The sequence below is a fragment of the Microcebus murinus genome, chromosome 6 (genome assembly GCF_040939455.1).
Source record: "Microcebus murinus isolate Inina chromosome 6, M.murinus_Inina_mat1.0, whole genome shotgun sequence".
NCBI lineage: Eukaryota > Metazoa > Chordata > Mammalia > Primates > Cheirogaleidae > Microcebus > Microcebus murinus.
This window is the reverse complement of record NC_134109.1, coordinates 88639770-88655335: the sequence shown is the minus strand read 5'-3', so window position 1 is coordinate 88655335 and position 15566 is coordinate 88639770. Positions and strand designations below refer to the sequence as shown.

The following is a 15566-nucleotide window of genomic DNA, read 5'->3' as shown; positions in this document are numbered from 1 at the left end:
GAAGCTTCCTTGGAATCCGTGTCTACCTCGAGACAAGTTATTAAAAATGGGGCTGTCCTGACCAACCTCTCACCCCTGAGGACCAAGAGCCACTTCACCCCAAAGAAACAGAACCATGGGTTCTCGAGGCAGAGCAGCAGCCCCAGCACGTGAAAGGTATCTTTCTCCCTCCCTCCCACTGCTGAAGGTTTGCAGACAGCTCCCTCTCCACCCCACCAGAGGAGACAGGCAGATGAGTCATAGCACTGGCTCACATCAAAGGAGTATTATTGTGTTAGCAGAAATGGATCTATTTTATTATTATCTGTTTCTTGACACCTTACAAATAGATACGCATTTCCCACCAGACTAACAATTCTCTTAGAAAGTCAACAATGTTGTTTGGTGAAGTTAAAAAAAATGACCAGTGAGGATTAGAAACTCATATGTCTGAAGAGCTGCCAGGCTGAAAAGATGTGGTGGAAATACTGAGGAAGGTGGTTTATAACCCTCAGACTCTAGATTCAAGTCTGCAGAGTGATGCCATTCTGCTAAAAATATACAGAGGAACTACAGGAGCCCTCTCTCCTTTCTCTCTCTCTCTCTCTTTTATTTTTTATTAAGAAATATCCCAGAATTGGTTTGCAGAGGGAGATTTACCACCTCGGATTTCACTGTTTTTAACAGGGGTGATGGTCGTGGGATACTATTTTAAGGACTTCCTTCTCTTACACAGATTTTTCCATACTGGGAGGACAGATAAGGTATGTTCCACTAATGTTCTTCGTTAAAACCCACACGCGTGCCAGCAGCCATTTCCCTTTGTCTTGCTGTCCCATGACAACAGATTGCATGTCATAGGAAATTGGAATGAAGACCTTATTTTGTTTGGATCTCTCTTCTCCATTGTTTAATTCCACGCTCAGTTTTTCATTCTCTGTCTGCCTCCTTTTGCAGAAATACACTATGAGTGCATACAGGAACAGCTAGATGAATAGGCATTGTTTTTCTGAGGACTCACCTCAGAGACTCTTCAAGGCACTTTGACCAGCTCTTCCTTCTCTTTGCCCCCAAACATTTATGTCTCCATGGTATTTCTGTCTCCCTTGGCCTGCAACCCAGGTCACCTGTCCACGAAAATATACAAACAAACAAAACCAAAAAAAGCTTCCAGGATGTACAAGGAAAGGAGGTCTCAGGGAACAGAGAAAGTTTCACATTTCCTGTTGTTGAACCTAGGCATGACCTTTAGGGGAAGCTGAATGCCTTTTCAATCCAAAATGCTCTGTTCTGTGAAGCTATCATAGTTGTTTTACTTTATTTTACCTCAAGATTGCAAAGCTAATATGGCTAACTTTTTACATGATCTTGGCTGTTTTTTGTTTTGTTTTTCTTTTCTTTTTTTATTTTTAATTATTATGGGTACATAATAGTTGTATATTATAGGTAAATGTTATCTTTTGATACAGGCATACAATGCAAATTAATCAAATCAGGGTAATTGGGGTATCATCACCTCAAGCATTTAACATTCCTCTATGTTAGGAATACTCCAATTCCACTCTTAGTTATTTTAAAGTATACCTAAGTTGTGGATTATAGTCCCCTTGTTGTGCTATCAAGTATCGTTCATTCTATCTCTATCTAACAATATTTTTGCACCCATTAACCTTCCCTACTTTATCCCCCACTCCCCATTACCCCTCCCAGTCTCTGGCAACTGTCATTCTACTCTCTGTCTCCATGAGATCAATTGTTTGTTATTTGGTTTTTGAGTATCAGCTTGTATCCAAATTTTGCCATTACTTTTTTCTTTTTATTTAAAAATGTGATTTAAAAAATATTTTGTTCTTCTAAACAGGATCCGTTAGATCTAAGAATTAATGTTCTTTCCATTTATCAAACATGAACTGTGTGCCAGGCGTTGGCTAATTGCTTCCACACTCATTATTTCATTCCTTTGCAACCACCCTACGAAGGAGATGCCAACACATGGAGAAACTGAAGCTTAAGCCATTTGCCTGAGATCAGTGTGATCACTTCACTGAAATCCATCCAACTTTGATCACTGCAGTCCACGAGTTTGGTCATCCAGAAAACATTTTCTGAGAACACAAAGTAGCGCTGTATTTGCACTCTGTGATGCCCACGACTTCTCTAAAGGAGGCAACCCCTAAGCAGACCAGAAGCCAAAGCTCACTTGGACACGATAGCACAGCAGTTAGGAGAAGGTCTAGACATCACAGCCCTGATTTCAAGTCCTGACTCACCCTCTTACCAGACCTGAGACCACGGGCAACTTTGCTACTCTCTCTGGACTCAGTTTCCAGATCTGTAAAGTGGGGATGATAAGAGGTTGGATTCTATGAAATTGCCAACTTTCAACCATTTTTAGCCTCCAAAAAGTATTTCAAATGGTTCCGCCTACATTCTCCACTGGGTTGTTGTATAGATTAAACGAGAGCACATAGGAAACATTCAGTGAACGACGCTTTTTAGTAGACTTTCTCTTCCTGGTTTCCTTTTGCTCAGGTCAATAGTTTGCATTCTCTGGACAGACTTTATATAACACAGAAACCAGCGTAAGCTATGGAAGTGTTGGAGCCTATAACCCAGGGAGACAATAAAACCGCATGATTAAGAATTAACAACAAAGGCCTTACTGCTCCGTGCATTTCCCTCCTAGTTTGGGCTCTTCATTAGTAAATAGGTTTACAAATGCTTTTTTATTTTTTTTTAAGAAAGTGGGTTGGGGGGGGTATTTAGGAAGTTCAGCACTTTTGTGTTTAATCTCATCAACAAAGAAAAGGTTTCAAAATTAATTCTGGCCCCTCTAGTCGCAGGCGCGAAGTAGCACGCACTTTGGCTCCTTGATTGGCAAGGCGGGTCCAGCCTTCCAGGCGACACTGGGCTGGGGACTCACGGAGCCCTCGGAACCAGCCCCGCCCACACGGGAGACCGGAACAGCCGGAGTTGGCACTACCTGCCTGTGGCGTTCCCGTCCTCGCTGGGAGCAGGCCCTGCGCTTGGTCCCTCACGCGCATCTTTCTTACTTCCCACAACAGCCCTACAGGAGGAAACGGTCATTCCCACCCCACTTCTCCCCATCCTCCAAAGAGAGGAAAAAGCCACACACAGGTCTCGCCTGAGGTCTCTCAGCGTCGAAGTCAGACTCGAACCCGGGGAGCCCCAGAACTTGGAACACTCGGAGCCTCTCCTTTACGCGGGTAGAGGCGCTTTTTCACCTACCAATCCAGCAAACTTGGCCACACCCCAGGGAAGGGGCTCGGCTCGGTGCGCGGGCCAGCACAGCCTCGCCGCGGCCCGCAAGTCCGAGGGCTCCGGGCGCGGGGCGCGGGCAGGGAGGAGTGGCGCCGCCCCCGGGGTATTTAACCCCAACCCGGAGCCCGCCGGGTGCCGGACGCTCCGGCTCCCCAGTGCTCGCGCCTCCCTCCTCCTCCTCCCCGCTCCCTCCCGGCGCGCCCCACCCTCCGCCCCGCGCTCGCCTCGCGCGCAGGCACCGGCCGGCGGGCGCCGGGAGCGGGGCGCGGGCGGCGCTCGCCTCTGCGGAGCAGCCCCCTGGCCGTGGCCGCCGCGCACAGCCCGGCCCGCGCCGCCCGGGCTTCAACCGCCCCGCTCCAGCACCGAGTGCGCCACGGCAACCTGAGCCGGGACGCCGGCCCGAGCGCCCCGCAGACGGGCGAGCGGCCGCGGACGCCCAGCGAGCAGCCCGCAGCATGGATTCGGATTCCGGGGAGCAGAGCGAGGGCGAGCCCGTGTCCGTCGCAGGTACCCAGGGGCCGCGGCCGCCCCGCCGGGAGCGCTGGGGCTGGGGAGGAGGGGAGGCTGGGGCAGGAAATCGCGAGTGTGTCTCGGAGCTGCCGGCGGGGAGGCCGGTCGCCGGCAGCCCGGTCCCCTCCAGGCCAGGACTGGGGCTTGCTCCGCGCCGTGAGTTTGCTCTGGGGCTTACCCCACCTCGCCGCACTTGGGCGCGCGAGGGGGAGAGAAGGTGCGTTAGGGGGTGGCTCTCTGCGCTGCCAGTCTGCTGCCGCGGGCTCGGGTCGCCCTGGCTAGGTGGGGGCGGGGAAGGGTTGGGGAATCCGCGCCCTGTAGTTTGCTGCAGCGAGGGTTGCAACACGTCCGCCTCTGGGAATAACTTTCGGAGCTCCGGCCCGGTGCTCGAACTCTGAGTGCCAAGGCCGCGCTGCGGAGCAGGTGGCCGGGTCCGAGTGCGTGACGGGGCACCCCGGGAAGGAAAGGCCCCGCGAGCGGATGGCCAGGGGTCAAACCACAGCTCATGGCTGCGGTTCCCGAGGCTGCTGGCGAGCCGGTGCAGAAGCGCTCGCCCGTCACCGCCGCGCAGCCAGCGGAGGAGGTCGCCGCGGAGGGTCCCCGGACGCAGCCGCGGGGGGCGCGGGACCCGGGCGTCGCCTTTAAGAGGCGCCGCCGGCTTTTCACAATCAATAGTGATCGAAGCAATAGGTGGATGCACACTTAGGGGAAAAAAAATGAATGTCCTCCCCCGCCTCGCCCTGATACTGAGCAACAGGAGGAAGCCACCCACAGCCGTGGGTCGTCCTGCCTCCGGGCTCTGCCCACCTCCACCGCCCGCTCCGCCCCCCGCCCACCGGGCCCGCACCTGGGACCGGCTCGCCCTGCACACTTGCCCACGGCTCGCGCAGCCCTGGAGCTTAGCCCTGGCCGGCAGGCTGGGACCCTCCTGGTACAGACCACAGCCCCGTCTGGCCCCTACTCTTCCCGCTGTCAGACCAGAGTGCCGAGGGTGGGGGCCAAGTGATGGGGGAGGCACCACCAGCCCAGGCGTGGGTGTAGGCAAGGCAGGTTCGGAAACCAGGCAGGCGCCCTACATCTCTAATTCCCCTCTGTCCTCACAGCACCTAGCCAGGCGGTTACTACTCCATCGCTCGGAGGTCCCGAGAGATCAAGGGCTTGCCCACGTCCCACAGCCAGGGAGTAGGCAGGGCCCAGTGACTCCCTTCACCTCGCGCCAGACCCTCGGAGGGCTGCTGGGGTCTACACCTTTGGGAGGGTGGGCGGGTGGGTAGGAGAGGAAAGGCATCGCCGAGATGCCTGTATGTGAGGATTCCTGGGCGTGTGTGTGCAAGAACCACCTGCTCTGCGTAGGTATGTGTGGATGTAATTCATAAACATGAGCCCTTTGCATGCCTGCATGTTTCTGTGACTGTAAAGCACCAAGATTTTGCTTTACAGGTGGCTTGTGGATCTCCGCTCATCATTTACAAGTTTCAGTAGGTGTTTTGTGTGTATCTATTTCCAGAGCTAAAGGGGGAGGGGAGACATTGACGCAGACACTTTACTCTCAAAATCCCAGGGACTAACGTTCTCCATGCTACCCCTGCCCCCACCCTCAATCTCTTTTGCTGGTTGAGGGAGAGGGAGGAGGAGAAGGAGGCTTGGAGAATGGGGGGAGAGGAGAATCTCCAGAATCCTTGGTACTTGGGTGACAGGGGAGGGAGAGAGTTCCCAGCCCACCCCAGTGTCGGATGGATGTCCCTGTATACATCCACACCAGTTTGTGTCAGAGGCCTCTGCACTGCTAACAGCAAACATCATCACTAAGGTCAGATGAGTGGGAAAAAGAATGGGACGGCCAGCTCTCACGAGCTGTCACCATTTGTTTGCTTCTCACTGTTTTCTACAGTCATTTCTTCTTTCTGCGTGTGCACGAATCTCACAAGTTGAACATTTATTTTAATGTCACAAGCCATTCTTCTAAATGGCATTCAGTCTCCCTCATTATTTTCAGTCTTAAAGTATTCTCCTCTCTGACAAAGCTTCAAAACGGGATGCTAATTCCCCACCTTGCTGTGGCTGCATCCTGCCGAATGGAAAGCCTTGTCGCAGCTTCAGATGCAGGTTAAATGACAAGTGTGCTATCCATAGGGATTGACCTTTGTACCTGCAAGACACTGGGCATTCATCTGGGGACCTGTATCTGTGCAGGCTGAATGAGTGTGTAATGAGAGAGATGGCGGAGTAAGTAGGACCTCTTGCAGTACTTATGTGTGTGTGTGTACCTGCCTCTTAGGGAGATGAGATGAAAGAACTGCTTCTTCCTCCACACCCTTCCCTTCCTGAACTTGTGAAAAAGCCCTGTAATAACATGGACTTTATAAGGTTAAGAGGCTGGACTTTGGAATCAGACAGACCTGGGTTTCAGTCTTCACCTGATGGGCAAGTTACTTAGCTCTGCAACCTCAGTTTTCCTCTCACAACACATGAAGAGTGTTCCTGGTAATCATTCAGTAAATGGTAGCCGTGACTTTGATTCTCACCTGATTGGATTAATTGTTGTAAGAATATTGCTAAACAACAGATGCCAGTGCATTGTAAAAGATAAATTACTAGGCATGTGTAAGACGATTAGTATTGCTGTCATTATTGTTGCATTAATGTCATTGCTGAAAGAGATTTGTTTTGAATTTCCGCCTTTTCAGTCTCATTCCCTCTAGTGTGTGCACATGAGTATGGGTGTATGATTGTTGGAGGGGTATTTTTAATGTATCTCTTCTCTTCTTCATCCATCTTCCAGCTCAAGAGATGAAGATGGGGTCATTCCAACCTGCAGCTTTCACCCCTGTGTCCTTCAGCTCTAGGGAGCATTGTAGAAAACAGAGAACCCCTTCCCCAGTCCACCTGCTAACCTGGAGATGGAGGAGTTTCTTCTTCCAGGCTGCTCCGCATGGAAGAAGCAGAGGCAGTCCCCTTCCCTTCACCCCCACCCCACTGGTAAACCTGTTGTCTTCCACGTGGCAGGAGGCCCAGGAGATTCTCACCCTCCTCCCTTCCACTTTTGTCCATCATGGTCACCTTCCTGTCACCTGTTGGCAGAGAGAAGTGAGAAAATCTCCACAGACCACTCACTTTTAACTATACCCTTTCAAGAGACTTTTCCAGACGTCTCCTCACTGCGTGCATGTGGTGCAGATCTTGTGCAGAGCAACGCCCTGCAGCAGGGTGGGGGTGGGGGTAGGGAAGGATGAGTTTTGTCTCGTCCTTCGTTTTCTGTTTTCCAGGAAGCACAGAAAGATGCTTCTATGTCATTCTGCTGCCTGCAGCTCTCCTCTGCCTTTCTGTCATTTTATGGATCTTTCTACGATTAGGAAAAAGGCATGGTTTATGGAACACTGGATCCAGTCCAGAGACCCAGCTTGGCAGTCTTTCCTTTGGCAAACCCACCATCCATCTCTCAGAAATCTTAGAGCTTGGTGTATTCTCTCGGGAGTAGTTGAGCGTCTTTCCTAAGAAGCAACAGGGGAGTAAACATTAGCGACGTCAGCTTTTTCCTTTTCTGGCTTGGGAGACCAAGGCAGTCTACCCAGCTGTGGGCAGATGAGCTCCTTCCTCCCCCAGCTAGATGGTCCTGGGCAGTCAAGCCGAGGGGGGCGTCCTTGTGCCTGGGTAGGTGTTGCAGGACAGCATTTCCGTGCGATGGAGTTGGCATGGTAGGGAAACCACAGAGAAAGAGTGGGAGAACAGCAGGCCGCTAGCCCTGCTCTTCCTGCCCCCTCCTCCCCAGGTCCTCAGCTTGGCTCGTATGAACCAAGCCACAAGGAACAGGTAGGTGAGGCGAAAGGACATTCCAGGAGTCAGATACAGCTTGAATAAAGGCACAGATAAACAGGGAGGCAACTAGAGTACAGGACATATACTGAGAAGGCCCGGGAAATAAAACTAGGTGAGTGTAGGGAGGCCAATGATAAGAGGGTCTTAAACACTTGGTCCTCATGGTGCCTGGGGAGCCTCCGTGATTGTTGAGCAGAGATGCAACCAAATGAGAGCTGGGTTTGCAGAAGCTAGCATCTCTTGGCAGAGATGGAGAAATGCAGGCCTTGCCTGGGCCTGGCGCCTCTGCTCCCAGGGTGTGCGTGGCCACGGTATGGGAAAGGGTCGTGACACTAAGGCGAGGCAGAAGAGGAAGGAGGCAGATGACATTTTGGAGAAATCAACAGCAGAAGTTGGTGACAGATTGTACAAAAGTGGTGAGAAGAGAGGGAGAGTGGAAAGAGACCGTGGCAAGCTGAGCTGGGCGAAGGTGCCCTGGAGCCAGGAGATGGGTCCTCCTACCCCACAAGTGCCCCCCTTCCTTCAGGCGCTTAGCAGTGATGTTTTGGTTAAAGGTTCTTTTCCCGTGTAAGTTGTGCAGGTGCCTTAGTCTGGAGGGATTGTGAGTTTTGGGGGTTCATTGATTCTCATTGTTAGGTTCCTTGCGGAGGCTGCTTAGTAACCTTCGTCAGCTGACAGATGGATGATGGTTAGGCTGGCTAGCTGAGGGCCGGGACAGCCTGGGACCATGTGCCATTTGGTTATTAGTCATATTCCCATTTCTTGTTCCTGTTTGTTGAAATTTACATGAATCTCTGGCTTGTCCACATGGTGAGCAGCAGTTGCTTTGTGGGTCAGGTTAAGAATTATGGGCAGTGTAAAGAGAGATAAGGAAACAGTCTACCCTGTCCTCCAGGGCTTGAAATCGGGTAGGGAGATAGCATGTGCACACTGGTGGCCACAGCCTAAGCCAGTGCATGAAGACTCCTGACTTTTCTTGCCTGGAATTCTACCCTTGGCTATGTATATGTTCTCCCTTGATACCAACCACTTTTTTTTTTTATTTGTGCTTTATGGTTATTCCTGTATGGGACTATTAGTTTGTTCCCTAAGGGCAAGGACTGGTTTTTTTTTTCCATCTGTATCACCCCACACCACCCAGGTACCCTAAACACAGTGGCTGGCTGGCTGCATAGATGGGTGCATGAATGGTGTTATAGGTTGGTTCCCCAGAAAGACTCTGAGATGGAGGTTGGCGGTATGCAGGTTTATTTGGGACTTCTTGTAGGATCAACACCTGTAGAAGGTGAGGAAAGGAAGAGGGAAGGGAGGAGGGAGGGAGACGCTGAGCCGGAGTGCAGGCTAGCAGCAGCCAAGCCCACAGGGAGCCCTGGAGCTGGAGTGGCCCTTCAGAACTATTCTGAGTTGGAGTTAAGGTCCAGGTATTTATACCCCCAAAATGAGCAGTCATTAGAGGGAGGCCATCCCAAGGAACAGGGTGTCACCTTGGGTGGGGCTATTCCTGCAGGCAGCATTGGCAGCAGCTTGGGGAGGAAGGGAATCCGGCGGGTACCTGGCAGGTGGCCTTCGCAATTCTGCAGGGATGTTTCATTAGGGACGGCAGCCCTGTCTACCGGCAGAGTCCAGGGCTAATTGTTGCACTGTAAACTTTATCTAGACCTCTTCAGGGCAGTTCAGGCTGCAAGGTTAAAGTGGCTATTTTAGACCTCATAGCCCTGCATCCAACGGTTCCATCCACAGGACCCAATAGCTGTTGCTTGATTGGCTGTTTTGTGCTCAGACGGGTGCTGGGTGCTGTGGCAGTACACGGAAATGAAATTGGACGTGGCCCTGCCTTCAAGAGGTTTGCAGCCACGCTAGGAAGAGAAAACACCCACCCAAGACTGAACCTGTGACATTGGATGGTACCAGCAATAAACAATGTAGGACTTAGAGCGAGGGGCAGTGCGATTTGGACTTCTAGGAGGAAGGATTCCAGAGGTGGAGAGAGAATACGTATGAGTACGTACATACAAAGCTCTAGTTTGTTTGTACAGTTTTTCCCTCTTAAAAAGATACTGCACCTCCTAGGGGTAGGACACGCTTGATGTTTTGGTAAGGCGGGGGGCGGAGGGAGGAATGGCAGGGGCAATATATGTAACCCTAACAATATTTGTACCCCCATAATATGATAAAATAAAAGGAAAAAAAAAAGATACGGCACCTGCGTTTCCATTTGTCAGCAAAGCCAAATTATAGTCACACTTTCCATTAGCACATTTCTCTAACTGTTTCATTTTCCTCCAGGGTTTGAATTCACATGTAAATCTCTATAAAGTCACTATATAAATCATTTTGTTTTCTTTTTTTCAGTCACTTGGCTTCCAACTCTTTATGAAAAATGCCTGTGTAGGTGGGTGTTTGGGCTGTATTCTATATCAGTGTAGACTGAAAAGGATAGAGGAGAAGGATGTAAAAGACAAGTGTCCTCTAACAACTCAATCCAAAAAAATCATATAAGGAGAGTGAATGCCCTTTTCTCCTCATATAGATTAAGGTATGCTGGAAACATACCTTATTTTATCATATATCTGAAATGCTCTTTTTAGGCGACTGCATGGCACAAAGTCTGAGGCTGCTTTAGAACAGTCTTCACGTTCATACTGGGTTTCCTAAACATCACTGCCTGGGAATAAATTTGAGCCTGTTCATGGAAAATCTACCAGTGTGCAGACTATAAAAATGGAAGACTTGGCAGCACAGAAAGTGCTAGACACACCCTAATAGAAACCAGTATTTTCTAACTCCGCACTCCGGGAAAAAAAAAAAAAAGAGGAGACACTTTTGGTGGTGTCTAATATTGCTTTAAACTGTTGAAAAACCACAGGGGCAGCCACTGGCTTCTAGGTTGTGTTTCAAAAGTAAAATATGCTTTCTGTCAAACTGTTCTGGCCCTAAAGGGAAGCATTTTAGTGACATGTAGCTGTGTGGAGACTCCCAGTTTGTATTTTTACAGTGGAGGCTTCCAATTTCACATGAGGGAGGGAATTCTGCAAAGAGCTGCTGCTGGGCATGCAAGCATGTCCCACGTTTGGATTCGGGGCCCGTGGGTTGTGCAGGGAAGGCGGGCAAATAAGGGGCAGGGCTGGGAGGGAAGCGATGGGGGCGTCTGCAAGGCCGTCTGCAAGAGCCATCTGCAAGGCGGCTCTTTCCTGCCACAGTTGAGTCCTGGTTTCAGGGTTTCCTTTGGATAGGATTGAGAAAGTGAGAGAGAGAAGACTGAGATTGGGGGTTATAGGTTAGAGAAACAAAGGATTTAAGAAATTGTGGCAAAACAAGATGAGAAACCCCGAGGACTGTCTTTGCCAGCCAGAGTCCAGCCCCAGAGGGCTGGTCCTGAATGCAAAATAATAGTGATATTTTAAATTTGTATTTATTTTCTATCAGTTAGCACTTACTCTGTATTAGGGACTGGGTTCTTTGTTTATATGGTAGTTAACCCTTACACTAACCTTCTGGGCAATGTACTATGAATCAGTGGTCCCCAGCCTTTTTGGCACCAGGGACCAGTTTCATGGAAGACAATTTTTCAGTGGACAGGGGTCGGGGAGGAGGGGGACACAGCTCAGGCAGTAATGCATGGCCTGGTTCCTAACAGGCCACAGACCGGGGGTTGGGGACCACAGCTATAAATAGCCCCAGGAAACTGAGGCACAGAGAGGTTAAGTAACTTGCTCAGGATTATACAGCTTGTCAGTGGAAATGAAGCCAGTCTAAGTCCAAAGACTCTTCTCTTATACCAGGTAGATGACGTAATTAAATTGGTGGATGCCACTGCATTGCCCTACCCAGCTCCTGCCATGCCCAGAACCCTGACCATTGGGCGGCCTCTGTTTGGTCAGGGCATTCTAGCCCTGCAAGGCCCAGTTGCATCTGGTGAGAGAAGAAGGATTGAAAAACAGGGTTAAGAGAGGTGCCAAAGACAAACGCACCATTTTTCAGAGTATGCTTAGGTTGGGGCCAAAACCCTATTTTTCCACCCCAACATTTAGATAATCATTTCAGATGTAGAATCCCTGGGGCATGGTGACAGTAGAGCTTGAGGGGACTCAAAGGTAGAAGATCTTGAGATTCAGAGCTAGACGACTCTGGTCTGGGTTTCCAGCGTTGTCGCTTAGTTACTGCTTTTTAGTAACATTATTTTCTGACCAAAGGCGTGCAGGCGCATGGCAGATTATGTGAAAACAGTACAAAGAAGAAAATGAGGTCGAGCCCTAAGAGAAGATGCACTCTTGCAAAGGAAAGAGTGCGATCCGAAGCAATCTGGAAAAGACGCGAGAGAGCTTTATTTAGAGAGAGAGGGGATTTATAAGAGAACGAGAGTCTCACTTCTGAAATGTTTACCAGGGAATGCTAAAAACATTTGGCTACACTGACAGGCAGTGTGAGAATCAGAACTGGAGGCCAGATCCTCTGAATTCTCTATCCTTCTCCCAAAAACATATGTAATGTAAAAAAAAAAAAAAAGATCAGAGTTATTCTGAATGTTAAGGTATCAAAATGACTTTTGCTCTTTTTCCTTCTGGAACCCTCTACTGTGTTCTCGCCACTCCCTTCCCTCACCTGCTTTCCCTTCTAGGTTTCTCCATCCTGGGCAGGTCTTTCAGAGGTCAGCCCACCCCAGGCGCACCCTTCCCCTGCGTCAGGCCTACTCCCCTTTCTCAGTCAGAACAGTCCTACACGGAGCCCTCGGAAGATTATTACCTGCTTTTTTTTTTAATACTTGAGAAGCATTTTGGTAGGTTTTACACATGCCCATTGACAATTGCAAAGGTTAATTTACTTTGAGCTTAAATAGCTACTAGCTTCAAGGAAAGCTATATTGGCCTCTGGTTCTCCAATTACACTTTATCTTTCTCTAGATTGATTCTTTTTAATTCTACAGAAACTTGCAAATTTGTTCCTCTGTGGTAGGCCTCGCTACCTTTAGGATTTAACTTCATAATTCACTGATTGAATCTCAGTCAAACAAGGTAGGCAGAGCCAAGCACATACAGGGTCAACCTTTAGAGAGCCCAGGGCAGTACCTGGTGGGAATTAAACTTGAATTTTCCTGACTCTTTTTTATTTCTTTTTAAGGTCTTTGACTGTACAGTCTTGGTTTCCCTGTACCTTCCTCGGTTACTAGTCTCGCACCCCTCTTCAATATCTTTTTCCTACCTGTGTCCCCGAAGATAGAGCCCTTGCCTTGTTCTTTTCTGATAAAATGCTTTCTTTTGGGAAAGACCATTCATTCTTACAGTGAAAGTCATACGATTTTGGGAAGCTAAAGATTCCCAAAGCTGTGGTCCAGCCCAGCCCTCCATCCTGAGCAGGAATCCTGCCTTCCAAAGGCCCCAGCCTCCCCTCCCCACTGTCCCGGAGACACCTCAGCACAGCCGCATCCAGGCCTCCACCTTTTCCTCACCTTTTCCCAACGCAGCTGCGGGCCATGACAGCCACCAAGCCACTCGGAGTCAAACAACTGTGAAGTCACAACAGCAGTGAAATAGCCTACACGTATGTTCTCATAGCGAACCCGTGACGTGGATAAAGCAGACATCATTCTTCCCAGTGTACGGGGGAAGAAACAGATTCAGAGCGTTAAAGTATCACAGCCACGCAAAGAAGTGGCAGATTTTCACTGTTTAAAACTGTCTTCCCTAAAAACAAAAGAAGCAGAAATACATAAATAAAAGTATCCAAAAGGGGAGGAGAGCAGAGACAAAACTAAATATCCAACCTCAATAAACCGCTTTAATATTCGGTCAAACGTGTTTTTACTGAACAATGAAAGACATGAGGACATTTCCACATGTGAGATATTATTCAGCTGTTAAGAAAAACTAATTGAAGAACATTTGATGACACTGAGAAATGGTCACATTATAATGTTGTGCAACGAACGAGGGCTCAGTCACCCACGACATCAGTTTTGCTGTCTGTGTGTCTATTCATGAACATGCGTGCACACACACGCACACCCCTTTGTATATGGAGAAGGGGAGAGAGCTCCCCTCATACTCATACATGTAAACACTTAAAAACATTTTTTTTCATGTTCAAAGAAAATAAGCCACTCTCTGTGATGAGTGTATAGGAACTTCCTTCTTCATACTCTTCCGGATTTTTCCTCGGTGAGTCCATGGAGCTTTCAGCAGGGAACATGCTGTCCAAGCAGCAACCAAGTGAAATCTGGTAGCCTGTTCCACTTTCTGTTGCGACAAGTGTTCCAGCTAGCGTTACAGCTCTTGTTATAGCCTTTGTTATAGCGCTTGACCAAGGAAAGAACTGAGCAGCACACGGAGAGACACACGGAAAAGTCTTTACTCCTCCAGCAGGCCCAACCGACTTCTGACCCCCCCCCCTTCCTTAGTCTCCTCCTGCTCTTATACCCTTGGTAGGACTCAAAAAGTGTCCAATCAGCAACAAGCTTTAACATCCAATCAGCAACAAGCTTTAACATCCAATCAGCAACAAGCTTTAACATCCAATCAGCAACAAGCTTTAACAGGGCTCAACGGTTTTTCCCTATCACTTCCACAGCCCCGTCCAGGTTCCCTCCATCCTCCTCCTTAAACTTGCTTTTCCTTTGGTTCACGGTGCTCCTCCTCCCCAAGAACAGTGGCCCTCCTCAGTGGCCCTTTCACGGCTCCTCCCAGGCCCCCTTCCCTGGTGACTCCACCCTTCACCAGGCCCTCCTCCCAGCCCACCTGGCCTGGCCCTCAGGTGAGTGATGAGCTTGTAGATTTGAGGCTGACAGACCAGCCCGAGGCACTGGAGCCTCCCAGGCCGCCCAGACCTGTGGGCTGGGTTGTGGACATAGCAGTGTGGGCACCTGGCCTCTCAGACCCTCACTCCTTCTGTGATTCTTCCTTCTGCCCTTGACCCCAGCCCAAATATGAGTGACTTTCACTTTCCACATTTTCATTTACACATATTGACTTTGTGTTATTGTTGCCTTTAAAATTAGGGCATTGAAAAGTCTGTTATAACAGGATTGTTAGTTTTTAAAGGAAGTATTGGCTTGCTGCCACCACTATTAATTAGTCCATCATTCCAAAAAAGTGTATTGTTGAGGAGTTGTGTGATATCAAGTATGTGTCTATTTCTGAACTTTGATTGAGGATTCCTTGTGCGTCTTGCAAGTGAAAATAAGAGATTATGTGGTGGCCCCGTATTCTTTCCTGCCCTTCTGTCTTCACCCCATTCTGCTCTTGCCTACCAAATGGTAGCCCTGGTCAAGAAGCTTGTAGGAAAAAGAAGTGCTCACTATCTAGATTCATATTTAATGGAGTTTTTAACCCAGTTTTATATTAGCCCCAATGACCCTTAATGCCTGATATTCCCTATCAGCCAGGAATTTGCCTATCTTCACTTACTTGTTTGGTTTATGTTATTCTAAAAATGGTTCATTTTTTGCCCTTTCAGATATAAAATTATAGTATATAGTCACATACCCTATGACAACATTTTGCTCAACGATTGACCCCATATGTGAAGGTGGTCCTAGGAGATTATAAAAGAGCTGAAAAATTCCCATTGCCTGGTGATGTCTTGATGATCCTGACCCTATGTGGGCCTAGGCTAATGTGCGTATTAGTGTCTTAGTTTCTAAGAAAAAAGTTTAAAAATTAAAAAATTTTAAAAGTAGGAAAAACTCTTGTAGAATAATAGCATAAAGAAAATATTTTTGTACGGCCACACACTATGTGTTTTAAACTAATGTTATTACAAAAGAGTCCAAAAGTTACAAAAAATTAAAAAGTTTATAAAGCAAAAAAATTATAGTAAGCTAAGGTTAATTTATTATTGGAGAAACAATAACATTTTGTGTAAATTTAGTGTAGGCCAAGTGTACAGTGTTTATAAAGTCTACAGTGATGTACAGCAATGCCCCAGGCCAGGCGTCCTCAAACTACGGCCCATGGGCCACATGTGAGTGTTTTAGCCTGTTTGCT

General features: G+C 48.6%; 1 protein-coding gene across 1 annotated transcript in view; it reads left to right on the top strand.

Annotated features, from left to right (window-relative positions):
* The window catches only part of TNFAIP8L3 (TNF alpha induced protein 8 like 3), a 48657-nt gene that overhangs the window by 7818 nt on the left and 25273 nt on the right, over nucleotides 1-15566 (top strand). The window contains exons 3-4 of the mRNA XM_076004639.1: nucleotides 2817-3061; nucleotides 3257-3768. Coding sequence (XP_075860754.1) covers nucleotides 2817-3061; nucleotides 3257-3768 — 757 coding nt within the window. The remainder of the gene's footprint in view (nucleotides 1-2816; nucleotides 3062-3256; nucleotides 3769-15566) is intronic.